The sequence below is a fragment of the Rattus norvegicus genome, chromosome 17 (genome assembly GCF_021556685.1).
Source record: "Rattus norvegicus strain SHRSP/BbbUtx chromosome 17, alternate assembly SHRSP_T2T, whole genome shotgun sequence".
Lineage (NCBI taxonomy): Eukaryota > Metazoa > Chordata > Mammalia > Rodentia > Muridae > Rattus > Rattus norvegicus.
Genome location: NC_141550.1, coordinates 85,691,796 through 85,718,119, shown reverse-complemented (window position 1 = coordinate 85,718,119; position 26,324 = coordinate 85,691,796). Strand labels below are relative to the sequence as shown.

General features: G+C 36.6%; 1 protein-coding gene across 1 annotated transcript in view; it reads right to left on the bottom strand.

Annotated features, from left to right (window-relative positions):
• Positions 1-26,324, bottom strand: part of Malrd1 (MAM and LDL receptor class A domain containing 1) — a 724,504-nt gene that overhangs the window by 211,709 nt on the left and 486,471 nt on the right. Inside the window, 1 exon segment of the mRNA NM_001287618.3 lies at positions 17,903-18,086. Within this exon segment, the coding sequence (NP_001274547.3) occupies positions 17,903-18,086 (184 nt within the window).

The following is a 26,324-nucleotide window of genomic DNA, read 5'->3' as shown; positions in this document are numbered from 1 at the left end:
ATGAACCTTATTATTTTTTTCATTCTTATGATTGAGATTATATTTCTTCTTCCTCTGCATTATTTCTTCAAGTATGTTTTACATTTGTACCGGCTGGTTTTGTATGTCAACTGACACAAGGTGGAGTTATCACAGAGAAAGTAGCCTCCTTTGAGGAAATGCCTCCATGAGATCCAGCCACAAGTCATTTTCTCAGTTAGGGATTAAGGGGGTAGGGCCCCTTGTGGGTGGTACCATTCCTAGGCTTCAGTCTCTTCACCTTAGTCTCAAGCAGACATTTCAGACAAGGTCAAAAATTAACCACATTCTTCACCAAAATATCACAAAAGCAATCTCTAGGCCACATATTGAAATTGCTTAGGTTCTTGTGCTTGCCTCTTGCCATCTGGCTATCTCTGATGTTGGTTGGTCTTGCTCTCTCTGACTGAAGCTTGCTCTCTTATGAGCCCATAAACCTGTGATTTTAGGAGTAAGAGTACTTCTGGGAGACCAGCTCAATCAAGGAAGGATTTGGGTCTGGAGGGCTGTACGACAGCCTTAGCTCTGGGCACAGATGGAGACCGGAAGTGTGATTCAGAAATTTTTATTAGTCTGGTTTCTATAGTATTTTTGTGGTGGGCTCACTTCAGGGTAACAATACATAATTTTCAATTTACATGCAAGTTTCAGGTCAAACTATGATCAACATATATTTTTTTCCAAATAAAATAGATACAAGTGCTGCTAATCTAATTACAATATTATTTTTAATCCTTTCAATGAACTTTCTTGTATTATGAATGTGCATAAAATTTGTATCTGAAAGAATTTTTTCATATAGTATTTCAATAAGACCCCCCAGATTTTAGTAGGCTTACTGAGGAGTGAGAATAAGTTTTGAAACTGGGACACTCATATACTATACTGTATTTTAACATTATAATTATTAAGAAAAACATTATAAAAGCAAGAAAATTTAAATGAAGGTTAAATAGTTAAATCTCCCTGAATATAACTTCTCAAACTATTTAATATAATTAATCTTCTTGAGCCTCAGTTTTCTCTTTAGACAACTGGACATTCTATAATTCATATGTGAATGAAATAGTTAAGTGACCTAATTAATTGACCTAAGGCATAGACAAATTTTATTATATGTCTCAGGTTTGATAAATGTTTTTTCACTACTATTTGTCTACATTTCCTTTCTTGTAAATTTTTTCTGTCTTTTACTAATCTTTAGCTTTCATATCTTAAAATTGGTTTCGTCTACAACTGAACTAGAATAAAATGCAGAGAGCTGCCAAAAAAACCTGTTAACTTAAAAAATAATGCTGAACATCCTGAAGATTTTACTTCATAAAAGTCTAGGATAAAACAAAATATTGTTTTAAATATTTTAAATCACCCTTAATTAGTATTCATTATTAATATATCGTTTTTCAATAATACGAGACACATTCTTGGTAATAACTTTGGATAATGGCATCACTGATTTTTGAGAATGTGGGTCATGACATGAAAACATTGATTCACAGAATGTCAACATTGTAGGTAGAAAACAGAGATGTGCTCTATTGTTATTAGTGCGGTTACAGCAAAACAAGACATTAAATATGAAGCAACTTTCTGCACATAAATCTCTGCCTTCCCAAGGTACAAGAGCCTTACGGAAGTGAAAGTTTCCTAAATGTCAAGGCCTTATTTCCCTCTGGAAGTCTTTAGGGGTCCTTCTGAAGGAAGATATTTTTGGTTCATTCACAAACTCCCCTAATTATTGCAAAGACACACATGATTAGAGAAAGCTGAACTAACTCAAACTTCATTTCAGTGTGACTTTAATTTTTAATATATAGGAGATAGCATTCAATTTCTGATTCTACTCCCCAAAATATTTGCAGGCTTAAAATAATTTACATAACGATGATCTAGAGATATATTAACAAGACTTAAAAAGATATTATTTTGGGATAGAATTATTAATTTCTTAGTACTCCCATTTCTTTTCCATTTTTAATCGTTGAAATTACATATTAATCTTACTGTAGATTAAAAGAACCCATTTAATACTTCGCATGTTGCTTATATCTAAAGCAATTAAGAGAATGAAAGCATCATCCAGCCAGATGAATTCCTGTGAGTCGCAGATAATCAGGATAATCACCTAATTCCACGTTTGCATTTCTACCAGAGTGGTACAATTAAGAGAATTCTAATTAACCACTGAGAAATCAGCAACGGAAATAAATCCAGGATGTTCCCTGGAGCAGAGCACAATGGATTAAAAAAGAAATATGTAGATGATACAGCTAGGGAAGCAAAATGTATCAGAGCTTTGTAAGGGAAATAAATTAGAGAAACAAATGAAAAAACTCTCAAAAGGTTGGGTAAAGTCACCAGGCTCCAAAATACAAACGTGGCAAGTCCTCTCTTCCTAGCTTCAAATCTTTTGCTTTGTGGGTTTAATTCGTGGATCTAAGAAACTAGACATGGGCTGTGGTGAGGTACAGTTTTCGGAATGGGGGGTTGCAGAATAGAAATGAAGTGGAAGTAGAGACAGGAACTACTAGAGGCAGAAAGTTTCAACCAATTCTAGGATGACGGGTGTAAAAGAATGAAAGAACATGGCAACTGACACGCAAAATGAAAATGTGCTCGAAGAAATGACTTAGGAGCCTATGCTCTTGAAATCAAGTAAATCATATAGTGAGAGGCAAGAATAGGACAAATATGATACAAAAGAATATTGGAATGGGAAGTACTCTGGGAGCAGATGGTTTAATCAGGGATGGGAGCAAGAGAGTTGAAGGAGGGAAGAAAAGAGAATGAGTTAGGCAATACTAAAAGTCATTTGAAGAAGATTTATAAAACCCCACTAGTTTGTAAGGTTGTAGTATAATTAAAAAAAACAGAAGATGAACAGAATAGTCTACATGGGTAATGTCTTGGGGTTTCATTGCTGTGAAGAGACACAATACCAAGGCAACTCTTATAAGGCTACAAGTCTGTGGGAGCCACAGAGTGGAATGTGGTGTTTTGAACAGGCATAGCTCCCATAGATTCATGTGACTGAATGCTTGGCCCATGAAGAGTGGCACTATTAGGAGGTGTAGCCTTGTTGGAGTCCGTGTGGCCTTGACAGAGGAACTATTTCACTGTGGGGCAAGTTTGAGGTCTCTAATGCTCTGCCCAGTGTGAATCCAGTCTCCACCTGGCTGTCTCAGAGCAAATGTAGAATTCTCAGTGCCTCATACAGCACTATGCCTGCCTGGATGCTGCCATGATTCCTGTCATGATGATAATGGACCTAACCTCTATAACTGTAAGCCAGCCTTAATTTAATGTTTGCCTTGTCATTGTGTCTCTTCACAGAAATAGAACCAAAACTAAGATAGATAAACAATGCTGTCCCCAAAAATCCTAGACAATTAAATAAAATCTCAGTGGTAGGCAGAAGTTATGATTACCACCCTATGAGCTATTTATCAAGGAGGCTCCAGAAGCATCCAAAATAATGAAGGTTATGGCAGTTGAACTTGCCTGCCAACTATAGGTAGATGGTAAGATCCTATTGCTGAAGACAACACACATGCTATTTTTTGGAGATAGAGGAATAAATCTTGAACTGACCAGAAAATTCTCTCACTGCCGGGTGACTTTCATGGTGGTTGTCTGTGCTTTGCTGGTTACAGGAAAAGAGAGACGATGTCAATACTCTTACCTAATGCTACATCATACTTGCTGCATACTTGTCAGACAAGATGGCTTACTGCTGCTATTAGTGGTAAGAATGTTTATGGACATAGCCAGTTGCTCTCTTGATGAGGTTTGAGGCATTCTTTAATAGAGGGAATTCATATTTGGTCTTATAAACCCCATGGACAGGAAAGTCTTAAGGCGAAGGGAAAATGCATTGGCATTCATTGGTTTTTTAAATTTTATTATTCTTGGATATTTTACATATTTTTTCAAATGTTATCCCCTTTCTCCCCTCTCTTATCCCCTCTTTCCCCTTCCCCTACTTCTACAAGGATGCTCCCACTCCAACCCACCCAATGCCCTGGCATTCCCTTACTTTGGGGAAACAAGCCTTCACAGGACCAAGAGCTTTTCCTCCTATTGATGCTGGACAATGTCATCCTCTGCTACATATGTGACTGGAGTCATGGGTACCCCCATGTGTACCATTTGGTTGGTGATTTAGTCCCTGGGAGCTCTGGTGGGGTCTAGTTGTTGATATTGTTGTTCTTCCTGTGGGGTTGCAAACCCTTCAGCTCCTTCAGTCTTTTCTCTAACTCCTCCACTGGGGTCCCCTTGTTCAGTTCAATGGTTATCTGTAAGCATCCTCATCTTTATCAGTAGGGCTCTGGTAGAGCTCTCAGGGGACACCCATATCTGGCTCCTGTCATCAAGAACTTCTTGACATACATTGTTTTTAATGGTCATACTGACAAAGTGCCTTTAAAATATTCATTTAATAACCATAGACTTGTGATGGTCAAAAAAAGTTTCATTTTCCAGTTGTCAAAGGTTAATATAGAGGTTTGGATGTTCCTTACTAGTTGGGAATAAGTGATCGTGAGGACTTGGCCATTGAAAGGTTATCTACATCATTTCTCCCAAGGCTCAGGGAATGTTATAGAAGAGAGGTGGAAAGAAAGAGCAGTCGAGAGTGGTGGAGTTCAGTCCTCATGCATAGCATGGCTGCTGCACATATGAATACCCAGCAGCTATGACTGCCTTTATAAGAAATGTACACTATCAATCCAATTAAAAATTCCAGCTGTGTGTGTGAGATGTGTGTGTGTGTGTGTGTGTGTGTGTGTGTGCACGAATGCACACACACCAGTGCTCTCAAGGTCCCACCCATAACCAAGGAGCTACTTATTGAGGCCCCACTACATACTGAGGGAGGATACTTTTCTTTGACTAGTGGCCACTGGTAGGTTATTCATTCCACAGACGATGTCCCCACTTACAGTTACATATGCACATCACTAATCAGAGTCAGTGAGAAACACAAAAAGAAGACACAAGTTGGGAAGGAGATATGGTTTATGGTAGATCCTTGAGGGGAGATATATGGGGCACAGACCAAGATATACTGAACATGGTATAATATATTCAAAAGATATTTTATAATATGAAAAGGGGAGAAGAAAAATAAACTTATGGACAATTTTAAAATAGGAGGTTGGAGAAAAAATATAAAAATATATGCATAATTAAGACATGGTAGTATACCACTTTAGTCCCAGCACTCTAGAAAGCAGAAGCAGGTAGAATTCTGTAAACCTGGGGCCACACCAATCTTTATATTGGGTTCCCAGTCAGGAAGGTCTTTTCAGGACTCTATCTCTAATCATCATCAATGCTAACTTAAAGAAAATTAAAATTAGAGAAATACAGTTAGTCAATAGCTGGATTATGTTCCTTCTCACACAAAAATTGTATTGTGATGCCCCAATCCCTCTATACTCAAATATATTAATATTTAGTTAGGAACAAGGGCTCAAGAGAAATAATTATAGTAATGTTTCTGTACTCAAAAATATATATTCAAGGATTTACAGTGAATTTCTGAAGGCATAAATGGAAAAACTAAATATATCATGTTTTTATTCATATCTGTATGATATTTGTAATAAAATTTTTTGGCATATTAATATATTTACAATAGCTAATGATTCATAAAATAATTATAATTTTTAAATAAAATATTACTGTGCTAGCTTTCAAAATATTATACTGTAGATCTCAGTAACCTCAACATGTGATTTTTTTCTGGTTTTCATATAAAAGAAGTTCTCAATATGATGGCTTTTGCCTTGTTTTATTGTGTCTTGCTTTGTCCTGCTTGACTGTCATCTCTTGGAGATCTGCTCTTTTCTGAAGAGGAAACAAATGGAGAATGCATCTGAGGAAAACAGGAGCTGTGAGTGGAATGAGGAGGAGTGAAGATTGGAGGAACTCTGGTTGGGATGTGCTGATTGAAAGGGGAATGTATTTTCAATAGAAAAAATAAAATAAAATGTAAAAGGAAGTGCTCATGGCTTTGCTTTGACACACCCACATTGCCTGCATCCAGTCATCATGTGCCTGGGCCATTGGTCAGCAATGGATTGATGGAAACTGTGATACTGCCGAATGGGAATGCCCAGTAACAGTCTTCTGTATGGTGAACGAATTCACAAGAGAGTGCTCTAATTCATGCAACTGTGTTTGGTGATAGAGAGTAATTAAGTCAAGCTGAGGACATTAGTCAGACTGGTATCCTCATCTGATGAGGGAAGTGATATGGAGACTTCTCTGCAAGGGGAAACGTAAATGTAAGAACAGTGCATGAACGTGGACAACAGAAAGCCATAGAAAGGGGACTCAAGCAAACACTCATTTGCTGAAATCATGGACTGTCAGCTTGCTGAACTGAGAAAATCCCTGTCTAGCGTTTAAGCTTGCTAGATTGTGAAGATTATTTTGTTTGTTTTGTCTCTGTTTTGGTTGGTAGGTTTTTATTTTGTTTTGTTTCCTTTGGTTTTGTTTGGTTGATAGTTTTTTGGGGGAGGCATGGTTATGGTTGTCAAATAATACAAACATTTAAACATAAAGATATGTATCTTAGCTGTCATAGTTATTGCTATGATAAAAACCATCATACCAAAAGTAATTTGGGGAGGAAAACATTTATTAGTCTATCACTGAGGGAAGCCAGGACAAAAACTTGTAGCAGAACCTGTGTGCAGGAAAAGAAGCAGGGCCCAGGAAGAATCACTGCTTATGGTTATTTGCTCTCCTATATTCTTTTGTTGTTGTTGTTGTATATTTTTTATTTACATTTCAAATGTTATTCTCTTTCCTGGTTTCCAAGACATAAGCTCATTTTCTGGTTCCCCTCCCCTTCTATAAGGGTGTTCCCCTCCACAACCACTCCCCTTCCCACCCTGAAATGCCCCTACACTGGGGGTTCCAGCCTTGGCAGGACTAAGGGTTTCTCTCCTTCGCTCTCCTATATTCTTATAAACCTACTTACTTATAAATCATTCGGGACCCAGGTAGGAGTAAATCAAATGCAGAAAGGCTAATAGCAGCACACAAATGTGCTAAAGAATGACTTGTCGAATCTCAATAAAAGGTAAGTGACCCATAACTAGGATGGGAGTTATAAAGCTCATTGTTAATCATAGAGGGATATAACAAACGCCACCTTATCTATGCAATTAGGAAAATGTCTTCTTATAAAGTTAACAAACACCAATATTTGTGCGGCTTAAGAAAACCAATTAGTTCTTTTTAAATAAAAAAGGCTTGAATTGGCAGAATTATAAAAAAAGGTGTCAGTGTTTGGAGTTATAGATATAAAGTAATTAATCCCAAGTCTATGAGGAAGCAAGCAGTAGGAAACCTCCATAGAGAGCCTACAGAAACGGAGCAGATGGGCTATTTCCCTTCTTAGACTACACACTTGGCTCTCCTTTCCCGCATGCTCTACCTCCACAAATTCTGTCTTGGGAAATACCCACATCTGTCCTGAACATGTACAGGATTTGCTGGCTTGTCATCATTTCTTAAACAACACCACATAACAGCCATTTATATAGCATTTGCACTGCATTCCATATAGATAATCTAGACATGATTTACAGTGTGTGGAAGACATATAAAGGTAGTGTGCGTAAAGTATGCTTTCTTGAATGAAGGGTATGAGCATACATGGATTTTGGTATTCTTGGGGGGTCCCAGGATCCGAACTCTAGTGAGTAGTCAGAGGTGGCTGAATACATGAACCTGTTAAATCGGTTACATTTGCAACCTCACCAATTGCCTCCTAGAAAGTTGTGGTAGGGTAGTTGGTGTTTAATGCGAATATCTGTTTTCTCTTCCCCAGTAACAAAAAGTGATTTTGAATAAACATGTTTTCTTGTGGTTTGACAATGCAAATAAACTTTGAATCATTAGGTAAGGGTTAACTGATGTGCAACAGCTTTCACAAAACATTTTTCAGAGGCAGCTGGCACATGCTTTTTTGATTCTTCCCCATCTGACTCTGTCCAGCAAATTTGAGAGGAACCATATGATTGAGCTAAGCAGTTATTCATATTTATGAATTCTCCCACAATATTTTTATGTTTGCATCCACACTCTATTCCCAATCCACTATTTTAGTTCCTTTCATTAATTTTTAGATAAACATTAGACTAACCAGCTACTAGAAAAATCAATATCTGGAAAACAACCTTCCCTACTTATTTATTCAACATGCTGTAATAATATTTATTTGAATGCTTGATTCAACATCCTAAGAGAACATTTCAATGAGCTTATTTGGTTTGTATCTTAACACTGGCATTGTTAGATTCAGTGAAGCCAATGGACGAAGGAGTGAGACCCACTGACAAAAGTGTAAAATTCTCAACTGAACCCAGTAGAAGGTGGGCAATACAGCCATGGGTAGCTAGCTACACAGGGATGTCTTAGGTTTGGTAAGAAAAAAAATTAGTAGATGAGGGACTGTGGGAAATAGCATTTATGGTGGTTTCTGTAAGAAATAGCGTTATGATTACCCAGTTGGATGGTGTTAGTATGCTCCATGGCCATTACTGGTGTTGATATCTGGGTTGAACAGGGTAGATAGGTAGCATCCTGAATCTACAAACATTACAGAGGAGGTGGAGGAGGGTTTGGAGTTTGAATTAGAAGTTTATATTAGAAAAATACCTCAAAAAAGCATTAGAATACTGAAATAAAACAGAAGCAACTTGCACACAATGCTCTTTGTCATTGACAGAGTGGAGTTCCAGTAGGCTTATCACTGTTAGCTAACCCCAGTTAACTGATTTGAATATGTCTTGGACCCATGATACGCCCATCCCAATGTCTATCTATGAAGGAAGCATGTCCGAAGCCATGTGTCCAACACTTGAGCACTCAGTCATCCTTTCTATATTGAAATAATAAAGCAAAGGCTTGTGTTTTCAGAAAGTGGCCACACAATATATGGCCAGAATGATGTAGCCCTTAATATGTACATAAAGACCAGTTTAATTCTGTTTCATGTTTTGGTCTCTGATTTTAATATAATCCTGAAGCTGGTCTGATCTTAGGTCCTCTGAGATTTTCTGTGTTCTTAAATAAACTGTGTCCTTAAATAAGCTTGATGCTATTGGCAATTAGAGAAGACGTCATTAAAATCAAGATTCTCGGCAATTATCGTGAGAAAGACTTAAAACCTAAGATTATGGTAGTGGAAAGAAATATAAACCACATTCAGTTTCTTATTTTTCCCCTGAGCTTCTCTCTGACCCTTTAATCAACAATCTAAAACACTTCACTCTCTAGCTTTTTCGAGCAATTCTCCAGGCAATTTGTGTGATTCATTTGGTTCAAACCCTCCAAGACACTGCTGTGTATTCAACCTCCATAAATCAGATCACACATGCACCACAGTTGGCTGGCCCTCAGCACCCATTTCTTCTTCAACATATAGCATTAATAGTTTTCTTTGTTACATCCAATGCTATTTATACAGCACATGTTTTATAAAACACAAAAGCTCATATCCACAAGCCAACCAAGGACCTGCGTCGGTATAAGAGAGCTGAGAGTTTGTGTTGGTTTGATCATTGCTCATTTCAACTACGGCATGAGTAGTTCTAAGGCACAGAAGTGAGCAGGAAGCCCTGTACCTGCATGACTAGGTTCTTACAAAGCATTCCAGAATTGATGAGTTCATGCTTTCCCTGTGTCCTTTGTTCTTACTCTATGTGCTTTCTTGCACAAGTATTATTTAGTTGCACAATACTCCTCAGTCATTTGTTTTAGTGAGTACAGGTGTAGAGGGGTGTGTGCATGTGTGTGTGTGTGTGTGTGTGTGTGTGTGTGTGTGTGAGTGTTATGTGTTAATAAGGACATGCATGTGCTACTGCACATGTGTGGAGGTCAGAAGACAGCCTCTCTGTGTCACCTTTCCACTTTGCTTGAGACAGGGTCACTGTGCTGTCATACAATGCAGGAAGCTCATCTGGAGATTGTTCTGTCTCTGTCGCCCATTCCCTGAGGGTGTAGTGTGATGATAGATGCTTGCTGTATTATAGTTCTGGCTTTTGGTAGTTTCTGGGGATTGAAACTCAGGTCTTTAAGGGTTTGTATCTCCAGGGACAATCTGTAAACCCTGTTCCCTAGTCTTTGAGAAACCACAAACCTGTAGTCTATAATTCCACATCCTTTACCCAACAAAACTCTTATCACCCATCTTTCTTTTTAAAGTACTGAAGTTCTTTTATGCATTGGTAATTTTAATACTTTAAGCATCTTAGTGATGATGTGTTAACAGTTGGTGTTGTATGACTTTGTTTCCTTTGATTATAGCAGTTTCCCCCAAACCTGTAATTCCATAAGTCTCCTTTTCAAAATATTTATAATATTTCATACTTATTTAATAAAATAAGGTATTTGCTATTATAAAGACTTTGAATATAGATGATATATTTTTCCCATAACATGCAATAGCCAAGAAAATGTGAATTCTAGATCTGATATAATACATAGAAACACATGCATTAAATACAAAGAGATTTCTTTGTAATTTGCTTCCTTATATGTATAATTTAACCTCTAGTGTTTCAGATTGCTTTTGAAGAATACCCTAAGTTTATATTTTTCTGCATTGAATACATTGGTACAAATATTTCAGGTATGGGGGACACATCTTACAATCAAATAATGAGAAATCTAAAAATGCATAAGTATAAAGTGAAAATTCTACTGAAAAATGATATTTTGAATAAAATACAGTCCAGAAAAATTGAAAGACTGTGTTGTCTATGGTTTCTTACTGATTCAATAATGTGTGGAGAAGTTCATTACAATTAGAAGAGTTTCTAATTAGAAATTATATGAACTGAGGATAATGCTAGCATTCAGATTTACAGTGCCTTCACTTGATCCTAGGGCTATTTCAAGGGCTATTTAAGCCTTACTGAAATAACTGCACAAGTAATTATTTTTCTTAATATTACAAATAACTAAGTCTTATCATTGGGCTTTGATTATCATCAAAAATAATAACATTAATTATAATATTCCATTTATATTTATGATATCCATAAATTATGTCTTCAATCATAGACCTTTTAACATTAAAATGCTAATTTTTCTGAGTTGAAAAATAAAGCAATATCTGATATTTTCTCACTATGCCACAAATGGTTTACTGGAAGACAATATTAAACTAATTAGATCTATCCACGGCCTTGATTTTGTTTTAATTTAAAATAGCTGATCAAAGATACACTGAATTCAATCTTACAGTACTCTGTCTACAATATGGGTCTGGGCCAGACTTCATAATTGTTTTCTGATTTTTAGATGAAGTAAAAAGTATGGTTCTAAATCTGAAGATGAATAATGATGAGGTTTGACTCTTGTTTCCTGTCTCAAACCAAATCCAGCAGGAAAAGCAGACGACGGTACAGCTGCTAATAGTGGGAGTTGAAAGCAGATGTCACCAGGGCTAGCTTCATCTCTTAGTTCAGAATTTTATTAGTGTCAACTGTCTACACCCTGAATCTTTCTTCATAGTGTAGAACTGGGGATGCTTAAAGCTGTTTCTTAACATAGACAATTAAACTTTAAAACTCTTACTCTTCCCTGATATCTTTACACTGGATAAACCTATAAAGGGTTAATTACTCATATATGATTTCTTCTTTCATTCATTAAGCAACAACAGTCCTTCGAATAGCACCTTAACAAACAGTAATGTGTTAAAAAACCCAGATCATAATGCTGGCCAGCTCACTATTAAACACAACTCTATGTGTGCAATGACTTTATAATTACAGATGTTATCTCCTATATTATTTAAGAAATTGCATTAAATTTCGATAGTATTGTTCCAGTTATATTTCACTTAAACATAACCCATATGTTTTGAAAATCAAAGTTATTCACTCATCTTTTAAAATAAAAAACAAATTGACCAAGTGGTTCTATAAACTGAGGGAGACTAGTACTCATGGATCTTGAACATATGATGAGGTCTTCTCTAATACAAAGGCGACATCTAGAAAGATATCTGTATTTGACATAAAACAATGAGTAAAATGAATTTATAGCAATGGCGTTTGCAACCAAGATTTCATCCTTTCTCAAGTTACTAATTGTTACAACAGCTGGTAAAATATTACTCATGTGGATTTCTCTAACTGAAGAGGAGAGGTGGTTAAAATATTTACTGAAAAAAATCCTATTCTGTCACACACAGCAATAAGCTAAAACAACATGGTATTTATTAATCAGTAGCAGTAGGCTCAAGGCTAGCTTGTGTTACATATCAAAACCCGATCTCAAGAACACTTAACCTATCACCACCATCAGGTAGAAAACTTTAGACCTGAACTTTGCTCAAGTTAAATTTTTGGACCTGTTCTTCTTACTAGAAAATTGTTTTTGTCTCCATATTCCCTCCTATGAATATTTTTGTTTGGAGAAGAGACTGAAGGAATGGCCATTCAGAGCCTGCCCCACCTGGGGATCCAGAACATATGTGTGTGTGTGTGTGTGTGTGTGTGTGTGTGTGTGTATACACATACATACATACATATGTACATACAGTCACCAAACAATGTTGATGAATCTAAGAAATGCAAGCTGACAGGAGCCTGATATAGCCATCTCCTGAGAGGCTCAGCCAGAGCGTGACAAATACAGAGGCGAATGTTAGCAGCAAACCATTGAACTGAGAATGGGGTCCCCGTTGGAAGAATTAGAGAAAGGATTGAAGAAGCTGAACATAATCAACCAACCAGAGCTCCCAGGGACTAAACTATCACCCAAAGACTACGCATGGACAGACCTATTGCTCCAACTGCTTATATAGTAGAGAATAGCCTTGTTGGACACCAATAGGAGGAGAAGCACTTGGTCCTGCCAAAGCTGGATCCTCCAGTGTAGGGGAATGCCCGGGGGCGGGGGGCGGAGGTGGGACGGGAGTGGTTGGGGAGGGGGAACACCCTTATAGAAGAAGGGGTGGGGGATGGGATAGGGGACTTATGGGCAGGAAACCAGGAAAGGGAATAACATTTGAAATGTAAATAAAAACTATCAAATAAAAAAAAAGAAAAACAAAAGAATTTTTTCTTATTCAAAGACAGAACAACTCTAACAGCAAGGATCACCTAAATATTAAAAGAAGATAAACTTGGACGTTCATTTCTTTGAAAGACTTGAACTAGTACTACAAACCATGCCTCTGCTGGGAACATTGAAATGTCTGACACCTTTTCCCTTTGAGAGCCTTTGAAGTATTTCACCAAGTTTCTATAGGAGAGTATTCTTGGTGGCCATAGTACATTTCTATTCTTCCTACTTCCTTGCAACTATCTCTGCTAATGACTAAGGAAAGTTTTGAGAAAGCATCATGCTAAGGTAAGGGAGAAGGTCTGGGACATCGCAGGCTCCACGTCTTGTTTCTCAATCATACTGCTATACTGTTCCCAAAGGTGTCCTGTTTCCCAAGAGAATGAAAGGAGGTCGGCTCCATCTCCAGGACTGTCAGCTATGGAACAATTGGTGAGCAAAGCACCATTGGAATGAGACTCTGTCAATGCTGGATAGCTTTTCCCTGGCCTTGTTGGCCCGGTTGGCCGTGAACACTAGGTTCTGCTTGCTCCTATCTCCTTATGGTGTAATACATTCCTTTCCTCAAATTCATCCCATAACTGACTCTTCGGCTTCACTGGACTCAGAAAACTTGGTAAGCATCTCACACTGGCTACCAGAGAAGTCACCTGCTAGGTTGCTGGAGTTTTACCTCTAGGTAATAAATGTGATTTTTAGAAGTAGCCAGCTACCATTAGGTATTAGAGAGATGAGAAATATGCCTAATATTCACAATAATTTCTATGTAACCTTGTTTCCAGAGTTTGTGTGGATCAATTTAAATATTCTGGTTGTAATAATAGTAAATTGACAATCATTTACCATTGGTGGAGCAGTTGACAGTGGCTATTAATACCGAATGCACATGGCACATACTGATTGGTTGTGTCTTCCCATCTATGCCATAGAGTAGATCCTATTTTTATTTTCAAGAGTAAACAAAGACAAAGTTTATAGGACTTGCTCAAACTTTTACAGTGCCAAAATTTACACTTAAATTTTTTTAGTCTACTGTCTCCTTGCTTAGTTTCCTTGGGGGAGTCCCTTTATATATATATAACAAACATTATTTTTTATGACAAAATTCTATATACCATGAACCCATAACTATTTTTCTCCTCCTCTTATTCTGTTCCTTCAATGTGTTTGATTCTCAATAAATCTGTCAAGTTTGTCTCCAGGCCAGGGTGCTTCTTTCTGTAGATGTCATCTCTGTGACTTCTCCTTTTATTATGCTTGACCAAGTGTGACTCTCCAGTTGAGTATTTCTCACTAGTCCCATCAGAGCACTAATTCTCTGTCACTTTCTTTTCCATGTCATTTATTACACCCATCACCACTGAAAGGTACAATAGTGGGTATTACTTTAAGTACTTCAATCTTCCATCAGAATGAAAATCTTTGAAAGCCAGGAGGAATTCTGTCTATTCTTACTTTTCATGCTGTTTTATACAAACAGAACCCACCGATAGATTTTCATCGGTTCTTTAGCCTATCCACCTTGCACTTACAAATCCTGTTTTGTTTATAGTTACACTTACATTATAAGGTGCCACTCATTCCCTAATTGTCCATTATTTCAAGTAAAAGTCTTTTCTAGCTCTTTTAATAGAGTGTGATATTTATTTTTCCTACTTGGCATCACTTTCTTCAACCAGAATATTTATTTGAAAATAATGCCACACATGGAGCAAAAAACCAGAATTCACCACTTAAACTGAGTGAAGAGATTATATTTTTAACATCAGAAGCTCCAGGTCTATTTGTTCACAAACCTTAAACACAGTCATCACTGCTTTATGATCTCCTGATTTCAGTTTTAATCAAGGGTGATGCGGGGCTGAAATCATTATAATCATGCCACCGGTTTTCACATCAGATCAGTTAGGTTTTCCAGGAATAGTCAGGAGTCTTAATTAGAGGCTTTGAGAGGGAAAATGAAAGATGTGAGAAAGTCTATAACAAAAGACAAAGTCTTCTTCAGATGAGGTGCAAAGACAGTGGGCTAGAAAGCTAAAATTGGTGCTAGATTCTTGCGTTCTCTCGCTTCCCCCCCCCCTCTCTTTCTCTCTCTCTCTCTCTCATCATCATCATTTAACCCTTTAACGGTCAGAATTATTTGATAAGAAAGATAGGAATGGACTATCTGAACTTACAGAGAAACAGGGTAAACTTGTTCTACTTGGTAGACTTTACTGACTTCTGCAAATATATTCAATTCCCTAAATATTCTCTTTCCTGTTTCCTAAACTGGAAACTGGTACTAACTCCATTGGGTTTCTAGGATTTTCTGAAGAAAAGGAATGATTGCCAGGACTATTGCAGTTTTTTCCCTGGGAATCTGGATTTATTGTAGTCTTGGAGGTCATTTATGAAGAGATCCTGGAAATAGAATATCCAGAAGTAACACATGGGAGTGGAAGGGGGGTGGTCAGGAATGATGCAATGAAAAGTGAAAATAAAATAAAAAAGCCCCATATGCCCTAGCATTAAGGGGCACACATTTATCCCTGCTCTGAGGAGGTAAGCCTCATCTCCTGCACAACTTCCTTCAGCTTCAATAACCAAAGGATGTTTGCTAGGCTTATGGAAATGAGAGTGTGGAGCAGAATCAGGCTGCCAGTGTCAATAGAGAATTTTTTTAGTACTAAAACAATTCTTTTAGCATTTGCTGTTGTTTGTATGTGCTTTCTAAGCTAACAACTATTAAGACATCAAATATACCTTATATGCTTCACTTAGAGCGAAGCCTCCTATGTACACTATGAGATAGAAACATTGTCATTGCTATGTTATAGGTGAGAAAAAGAAGGCAAAAGAGAAGATTTCATTGACCTTAAGTTAAAAGCAAGCAAACAAACAAACAAACCAGAGGACCAGAGAACCCAAGGTCTTGTTGCACAACTGGTTACCAATGCTCTTACACTGTAATTGGTTAAATTGAAGTACACTTGAAAATTAAGAACTTTTATGGTTGTAAAGATGGACATTTCTTTCTTTTTCAGTATATATTCTCTTCCTTTTATGGAAGTATACTCCTATACCATGGAATGGATTTTGAATTATATAAGATTTGTTTATGGGCTATTTTAAAAGAACCTGGAATATAAATGAGATTATTGATCCTGTCTTTTGCTATATATAAGATATTTGGTTCTATATTTACTTGTCCAGAAAGGCATGTGCTTCATGGTGCATGCTTGAACAAACTAAATGATAGAACCATTATTCTGCCTTAGTTTTTAAATGAACTTGATTCCTAGTAACATGTATTAATAGGAAATTTTACTAAGGAATTACTTAATGATGCACATTGAAAAGTCTCTTTTCCTTATTTTTGTGCATAACTTTCTTTTATTTGTTGGATCATCAGCTTCTAAATATCTCAAAGTCCCATCTGACATGTTTTAGGTTCCCAGAACAATATGATTCCAAGGTCATAAGGGACACATGAACATATCTCACTTTATGCAGCTATGTCAGGCAATTGAAAAGCACCTACCTTTCCTAGATAGTGGAGAAGGGGTATTAAAAGGCTTGTTTATAAAAACCAGAGTAACTTTGAAACAGCACTGCTCATGAAATGGACAGGTAACTTAACATCACTCACATCTAAGTTGCATTTTGAACTCCCTTGATAAAATGATATTTTAATACAAAAGCCAGATTAAAATTAATTCACATACGGGTTTAGCTCCTCTTTCCCAGTGACTTGCTGACAGCTGGGTCTGCACAGAAATACACAGGAGTGGCTTTAACTGTCAGTATATATCACACAGGACTATTTTGGATCTCAAACCAACAAATTTCCCTAAAAGAATTTTGCAAGCTGAAACTGTACAAACACAAACTTATTTATAATTTTTTTGACATTTACTAGGTAGCTCTATAAAGAAAATCTGTAGCTAGACTTCACACTTAGACATGTCAGAAAGGGTTGCAAAATTCTTTCACATTGTTATCTGAATGCAGTTCTAATGTTGGAACTGCATTTTAAAATATCCCAAGGATAGTTTCCAATTCAAGGTCTGCTTGATATGGCCTTAAATTTATCTCTTGTGCATACATTAGGATCCACTTTCAATCTTGTTGGTTCATATTTTTGTTAATTGATACTAAGGATATGTATGTAAATCTCAGACTTGGCATTTTATATAATGTAGAAAATAAATTTAAAAGAGAAAACTTCTTCATGGTAGAAAAGGAATGGTATAGAAGTGGTCTTACATTTTACATTTGAATAATGAGAAAGTATTGTGGTTTTTAAACTATTGAAATCCCATTCAAATTCACTGTTGTTACACTAACTTCCAATGATCTTTTTAGAAGGTAGGGCCTTTGAAGGATGGCAGTGGGTCACGAGGATAAAGCTGACCACAGTGAATAAGATACAAGCATAGGACTTAGAGAGCAAACTTTCTCTTCAGCACTATGACCCAGCAGAAAGGTACTATCTGAAAACACTGCATGAGCTGGCATTTATGATTTATGATGGTTATGCTAGAAACCATCTAGAACCATGAGCTGCTTTTCCTTAGACACAAAATTTGTATGACATCCTGTTACAATAGCCCAGATGGGTTATGGACAGATATTACATCTTAATAGGTATTTTTAAAGTTCACAGTAACTAAACTGTACTTTTCAATGTATTTGTGTATATAGACAAAATATATGGACAGGTGACAATTTATAAACATACCAGGGATGACAATGGGCACCCTCTAAATGTCTTTCCAGACAGGAAGACTTCATGGAGACTCACCAGTTGTGCAGTTTGTGAATTCAATATCATCTATGGCAGCTCCCCCTCCTAGATCCCTTGTCCTGATGCCTTGAAATATGACCTGAAAGTTCCTCAATTTCCCCAACAGGACAGTGGCCCTTCGCCAGTGATTATCAGGCTCTGGTTCACTTTGTTGCCAAACTTCCAAAAGTCCTTTGTCTGTCTGAAATGAAAGAAGCTTGTATTAGTGGGATAACCAAAGCCCCTAATAATAGGAAGCAATAACACATGGCATGCAAGCTCTTGACCAAGTAAAATTCCATTTAAAAATGATAAGAAAAACAGTGGAGCTCTGATAACACTCTTGCTGTAGTTTATCTCATGAGTACAGACACACTGACCCATCCTCACCTTTCCTCAAAGCACTACCGGTGGGATTAGAAATGAACATGTTTTTAGTACTTTCAGAGGTATTCACATTATGACGTACATATTAGATAAATCCACATATCCTGGCATATACACAAAATTCTTTGTGTTGACTAAAATCTGGAAGAAGTTATAGGATTACTGAGTTTATTGTTCTTGATGCCTTTTTCCTACTTTTTAAACATCATATCTAATAATTCCAGTTGTACATTCCTCCTACGAGCTTAGTTCACTAATGCAGAGAAAGAAGAGGCAGAAGATGAATAGAAAATCAGCTATTTCTTTGCAGTAAGTTGAACATGGAAGGAAAGCAATACCCAAGTCAGTCAGATTTGAAGTATTCTATAATTACATAATCACAATATTTTTACATTCAAAACAATAACTTTTTGGGAATCAGCTATATCAGTTTCAGGATGTAATTTTTCAAATCAAAAAGTTAGTTTAAAATATACATGTAAATATTTCCTCAAAAAAATGGAGATTGATCAACAAGGAGTTTAGCATACTGATATATGAATGCTTATAGAATTGTAATGTGACATGACATGTATCATAATCCTATTGGCCAATAAAAATGACATCTGTATTAAGCTAAGAACCCAGCCGAGAATCAGGAGGACTTTCCTTATGCATAGTGCTCTGTGGTGTTTTGTTTTGTTTTTTGTTTTGTTTTGTTCTTTTTTTCGGAGCTGGGGACCGAACCGAGGGCCTTGTGCTTTCTAGGCAAGCGCTCTACCACTGAGCTAAATCCCCAACCTCTGTGGTGTTTTGGTTCCAGCTTTTCCCAAGGATTGTATGGCATCAACGGTATATCAGCTTCCAGGCATGCCTATGGGGCATTATGGTGACTGTTTTGAGATGCGGAGGCCTGTCTGCTGTTCCTTGTCTACCTCCTAGAAGGTGACAGTGAAGACAGAGAGCTTCATGAGTTCAAAGCACTCTGCTTCCCATCGTAAACCTGAGGACCTGCTTCATGCCCCTGTCTGCTTGGCTTTCCCTTCAGGATGAACTGTCCCCTTGAAATGTAAACCAGAATATACCTTTCCTCTTAAAGGTTCTTTTTCTTTCAGGCTATTTTATCCCAACAGCAGCAGAGAATCAGGGACAGGATGATTAATAGATCATGATAATAGATATTTACCAAAGGAGAAAAACATTAATATCACAAAATATTTATGGTTAGCATCCAAATAATCAGTACTCCTGGCTGCTGTTTCATTGTTCTTCCTGAATAAAACAATCTGCTCTTAGAAGGGAGTTTTAAATAATGGAATAGGGGCATATTTAATAGAATGGCATCTAGAAAATCAGGCAAGATGCTCATATAAATTTGTAATGCACAGCTGTGAGATATATAATTTATTTGTATTTTAAGGATATAGAAAACTTTACAAAGAGGAATATCTGAAGGAAAGATCAAAACAAGTTTCACATTTATCATCTCTGGCTTTGGAGAATGAATGTGTACACTCAGTGCCTCATTCGATAGACGCTAAATAATACTTGATCCAGTTGTTTTCTCTCTGTATTAGGGAACAAGCAGAAAGTGGAACTGTCCATCAACTGGTCTAAAATTAATTTGTCAACATAACTACCAATTCATAGATAACACTTTTGACACAGTTTCCTAAACAACATATACTTATCTATCAGGACTTGCGAAATATCTGCACTGAAGGGGATGGGAATTCACACATAGATTCCATTGGGGATTTCATATCTCTGATGATGAAAGATGTTCCTTTTCAAGGTTAGCCTTTGACTCTCAGTGATGTTATAGTGATTGGGAATCAAAGGGATGCTGAATTAAATTAAAGATTAAACTGAGGGGATCTGTCTGACACTTATGAATATCATAGGCAAGGATAGTGATAAAAGTCTATCTTAATTTATAAATTGAAACATTTTCACAGGCATCCACTTATGTAACACTCATACAGCCCCCTTGAAATATGTTAAGCCTCAAAAGGGTTTTCAACAAATAACATAAAAAATGTCACGTGCTTCCTTTAATCAATAAAATATGAATCATTTTCTAAATCTTATAACTAGGCTACTGTTAAAAGTAAAAAGACTGAAAGACTTGAACATTTTGATTGGTATGTGGTAATAAAAGAACAAAATGGGAGTTAATTGTGTTGTAAACCTTCCATCATAAAATGTCACTTTAATGTATCTAATACTTTATATATTCTAATATGTATAAATACAGAATATAGCATCAATTCTTAGCCCTATAATTGCTAGTTTTTAAATGCACTTTTCTTTTACATTCCTGCCTACTTGTTTGTTTATTCAGAAAACATACCATTTTCATATATTAACAATTTCAATGTTACATTCTTGAATAACCTGGTGAAAAGATATGGAGCCTACCAGTATGGAAACTAAATAGTCTAATTCATGAAAAAATTACTATAATGACTACATCTCACCACACACACATGTTTACAGGGTGGGTAAGCATTCGATTTCCAATTCTTTGCCTCTCTTCACATTTATTAATGTCTCGATTTCAGTCCTTTCTAAAATGTATGGAAAATGTCACTCGCATGCATTCTATTACTTCACCAACTCACTGACCATGGACTGACATTTGTTTTCACATAAAATTAATTCAATATTTCCATAGACACAATTAATTAAACAGAAGCAAAAAAATACACTAATAATTGGTTAAATTTCAAAAATAAAAAAACACTCTATTTTAATCTTTTGTATTGGATATTTTCTTTATTTACATTTCAAATGTTATCCCCTTTCCTTTTCTCCTCCAGAAACCTCCCATCCCATGCCCCTACCCCTGCTGTTCTTAACCACTGAGCCATCTTTCCAGCCCCTAATCTTTTTTAAGGCTTTGGGTCGATTACCTTGTGATGTGTGTTGCATATGGGGCACTACAAGGTTTTTGCCTCATTCAAAGCTTTCTCTCTATGTCTAGTAAAGAAAAGTAATGGGACATACTCATAAGATTAAGCCACTTTACATTTTAAATATGTGTTAACCAGGAAATTAGCTCACGGATTTCATCTGATTTTTTATATAAACATAAGGAGTTTCACCAGATAATTGAATAGTCAATACTAAACAATTTCCACTGATGTCTTCATATTTGAAAGATTTTTACAGATTCTAAATGACTCATATATTTATCCATTAATGCTATACCTGTTAAGTCACCATCATTTTTTTCTTTGGGAAATATTTTATCCCTCTCTTGACTTCCTGCTAATAACAATCAAAACCTTTGGATAATACAGAGCATTGTATAAACTATTAGAAATGTAGAAAAAGAGTAGATGCTAGGCTACCTGAGAATATCAGGTAATAAGAAGTCACAAGGTAGCAGGATGCCAAAGTGTTCATTTGTCATCATTTATACAAATAAACTATGAAAAACAAATTGTTTGAATAAGCTAAATAATCTGGTTGGTTTTTGTAGTGAAAGACTGGAAAGGGGTAAGTTTAGCAAGAAAGATGGTCCTTGGTCAATAATCATTGTACCATACTGCTATGTACACTACATTGCAACAAGGTCTCCTCACAGCTTTCTTTCTCTTTTAAAAATGTATTTATTTATTTACTTTTCAACCCAATATCAGCCCTTCTCTTCCAAGTACCCTTTATGCAAGGCCACTCCCCATTCTGCCTTCCCCTTCTCTTTAGAGAAGGTGCCTCACCCCACCAGTAATATTCTTCCACCCCTGAGTGTCAAGTCACTACAGGACTAGGTGTATCCTCGCCCACTGAGGCCAGACAAGGTGTTCAATTTAGACATGTGGGATCCACAGACAAGCAGGAAACAGGCTCAGGGACAGCCCCTGCTTCAAGCTGTTCTTATGTGAAAATAAAAAAAAAACACTGACTAATTTGTCACAGAGCTGTGGTCCTGTACTTGTGACATATTTACCATTTCTTTATGAAACTCAACACTGAGGATAGTCAATGACACATTCAGTTCAGATATTTATTTATACAATATTTTGGTTGTGGGCATTGAACACAGAGCCCAAAATATTTTAAACACATGCTTTATCTATGACCTGTGTCCCTGACGCACAGAACACTTACAATATTTGAAGAACCATTGTTCTACCTCAGACGAAAATGTCAAAATACTGGACACTTCTGCACTAATAGCAATAGCGGTGGTTTAGGAGTATATGAAGACAACCATAACTTTAAATTATAGAGGGTACTTTCTGTGACAGGAAACATTTCTACAAATTCATTATACTATACTAAAGCATTGGTATAAGACATTGAGCATCCATCAAAACCCAGGTAATATGAAAGTTTAAAAATAAACTTAATGTTTCACTTAGGGGGTTGAATAGTCCGAGTGGTTTAGAATCTGAAAAATCAGTTGAAATGCATGAATGATGTGTATAACAATCTCACAGACCTAATAAATCTATAAATAAATGGATTTGTAAGAAAAAGGAAAGTAAATGCATTAAGCAATGTATGATAGTTACTAAAGTTCAAACAGATGCATGGCTTACATGGGGATGATTCATACTAAAATTTTAAAGACGTTAGGTAAAAAATGGTAGGGGGGAAATTTCTTGCTGTTTGAATGAAAGATTACAAATGAGACACTAGAGAAGAACTGGCTGATTTGTGTGATAATAGACCACGGTTAGAGATACCATGAGCTTACTTTTAGAGCAGTCTGAAGAGATACTGACACATAAAATGCTTATAGATATGTTTGTCTGTAGAATTGTATATGTAGATTACTAAACTCATAACCATGTATAGAGTCTCCCACTACCAGCTAGAGCCATACAAATAAGATTGGATTGTCAAAGGAGCATCCTTGGTGCTCAGATATACACTATAAATCCTATTCTCAAACAAAAGGATGCTGTAAGTTTGTGCAACAGCAGAGATGGACCAAGACCAAGGACATACAGGAATTCGGTGTGTTTTATATTCCCAGATGAAGTGATGAAGTGGTCAAATAGACTCTTAATGATGGGGGAATGTGTCAATGGGCTACATAGGCAAAGTCGAAGAGTTCCAGTCCCCAAAGTGTGAAAGAAATGAACAAAACAACCAATGTACTGCTGCTTTATAATGCATGGTGACAACTGATAAACAAAATATACACAGAATAAATGAATTGCAGAAAACAGACAAACCTGCTACGCTAAAGAATTTTGGAAAATTGACAGAAATGTTCTGCTGTGAAAGACATGGAGCTTAAATTCTCACCCTTCGACTGTGTGTCGCAGAGAAGGGCTAGCATAAGTGCCAGTGGACTGACATTATACAAAACACTTGGCTAGATTCCTCAAGACTGCAAATATCTCCCCAAACAAGGAAACTGTTGATGTTATTGTAAACAACAGGAGGTTTAGAGGACACAAGTGCAACTATATTTTTAAAATTGAGCTGAAAAGTGAGAAAGTATATCTTCAGATCACCTTCATATAAAATCTTGAACTATTATGACAAGTGTAGCCAGGTTGATTTTAGGTGTTAATAATAAGTGAGTTTGGAATATATATATATATATATCCCTGTACTTTTGCTGAAATTATATTAGTCTAAGCCTTTATAAGATTAAAAAAATCACTCAACAAGTTTTAATATTTTGCCCATTTACATATACTATAGAATACGAATTTCAATTATATTTATGTAAATTTGATTAGTAGCTATGATTTATAAAATTAAATATGTAAAGATAGAAATGTAGTAACTGTTAGGACTGCTGACCTTCGCTCTACTTAATATTATAAACACAAATGGAATAACCTCCAAATGTTCTAATTAAATAAAACTCTTTGTATATTTGGTGCATCCATAAATTCTTTTTGACATAACCTTTTTAGAATTTTAAATATCTTTAAGCAAGCACAATGATGGCAAAAATATAAGGAAGTAAATGATACCCCAAAGATTAGACACCAAAGATTAGACCCCAAAGATTAGATTAGGAATCATGTAGAATTTAAACGATGAGAAAATAAAAGTCACTTCAAGAATACATAGACCTAATAGCCTCACAGAAGCCAAGACTGAGACCTAATAGCCTCACAGAAGCCAAGACTGATTCTTTTTCGCAGAGAAGGACTAGAACACAATGACTCAACTTTTATGGTTGATTTTACTAGCATGAAAATCCTCTTGAGTTATAATAAAATATCTTTAAAAATGTTTTTAACTTATTTTTTGACAATCCAGTTATTGCCACCTCCAAATCCCCCCTCCCACAGTTCCTTATCCCATTCCTCCTCCCACCATCTCCAATAGAATGCCCCCTTCCCCACCAGGTCTCTCAAACTCCTGGGCCTCAAGTCTCTCAACAGTTACGTGCTTCTTCTCCCCCTGAGGCCAGACCAGACAGTCCTCTACCATATATGTGTCAGTGTCTTCAGAACAGCAATTTATGCTGCCTGGTTGGTGGCTCAATCTCTGGAAGCTCCCTGAGGTCTGGGTTAGTTAAGACTGCTGGTCTTCCTATGGTGTTGCCCTCCTCCTCATCCTCTTCCAACCTTTCTCTAATTCAACCATAGGGGTGTCTGACTTCAGTCCAATGGTTGGATGTAAGTATCTGTATCTGTCTCAGTCAGCTGCTTGGTGGACCTTTTAGAGGACAGCCATGCTAGGCTCCTTTCTGTAAGCACACCATAGCACCAATATGTCAGGCCTTGGAGTCTCCCTCTTGGGATAGATTCAAAGTTGGGCCGGTCACTGGACTGCCTTTCCCCCAGTCTCTTCTCCATTTTTGTCCCTGCAGTTCTGTTAGACAGAAACAATTCTGGATTAGAATTTTTGACGGTGGGATGGCAACCCCACCACTCCACTTGATGCCCTGTCTTTTTACCAGAGGTGGACTCTACAAGTTGCCTCTCCCCACTGTTAGGCATGTCATCTCACGTTCTTCCCTTTGAGTCCTGAGAGTATCTCACCTCCCAGGACTCTGGTACTTTCTAGAGGGTCCCCCCACACACACCCGTGAGGCTGCATATTTCCATTCATTATGCTGGGCCTCACAACTTCTCTCCTGTCTCCCCCACCATATCTAATCACGTTCCCCCTTTTTCCCTCTTCGTCCCCTCTCCCACCAAGTCCCTTCCTTAAGAATTATGAAAAAATCTTTAAAAAGTAGAACTTTTCTCTGTGCCCACTCAGAAGAGAAGGGGAAGAGGGATGAGGACAGATTGTAGGAAGGGGTGACAAGGAGGGGATCAGTGAACAGGATGTGAAGTGAATTAGTAAATTAAATCCCTAAATAAAAATGAAGTAAAAAACTGTCAGAAAAAAATAAAAATTCAAAAAAGAACAAAGATCACAGTGAGAATAAAAATATTATTCTCAATAAAAATACAAATAAATTATGTACATATGTACAATAAAGGTACACACATAAGTTAAAGTGAACAAAATATTTCCAAAATAATGAAATTTACTTATATATGTATGAATGTAAAATCTCTTCCAAATATTTCACAGGGCTTGGTTCCAATAATAGTGCCAAGATGAACCATTACCACACCATATTTTTGCTGTGATATTTTTCTAAATATTACTTTCCCCATTTATTCCTGTTAACATATGTAAATTAATTTCATGTTTTAATATTTAGAAAATCTGCAAATAAGTTGATTCAGTAATAAAAAAGCAAGTTTTTTGTTTGTCCATATATCAAATAGAGTATATATGTGTACACACACACGCATATATATATATACATATATATATATATATATATATCAGTCTCTAACCGTTCCTCATTTATACTGAGCATTTTTCTATATTGCTCAAATTTTCCCTCTATTATATTTTGGGGTAAGTTTGCTTTTATTTCATGCTTTTGAGAAATGTATAATTTGTATATAGATCTCTGAAAGAAATGGTTCTGGTCTAATAAACTTCTATAATAGTATGAATTACATCTTGGAGGGATTTTTTTTGGTGTATTAATTGAAACATCCATCAAGATGAGCAAGGTGGGCACACATCTTCATGGGATTGCCACTATGCCCCTGTGTTCTAATGACAGTATGCTGCAGTG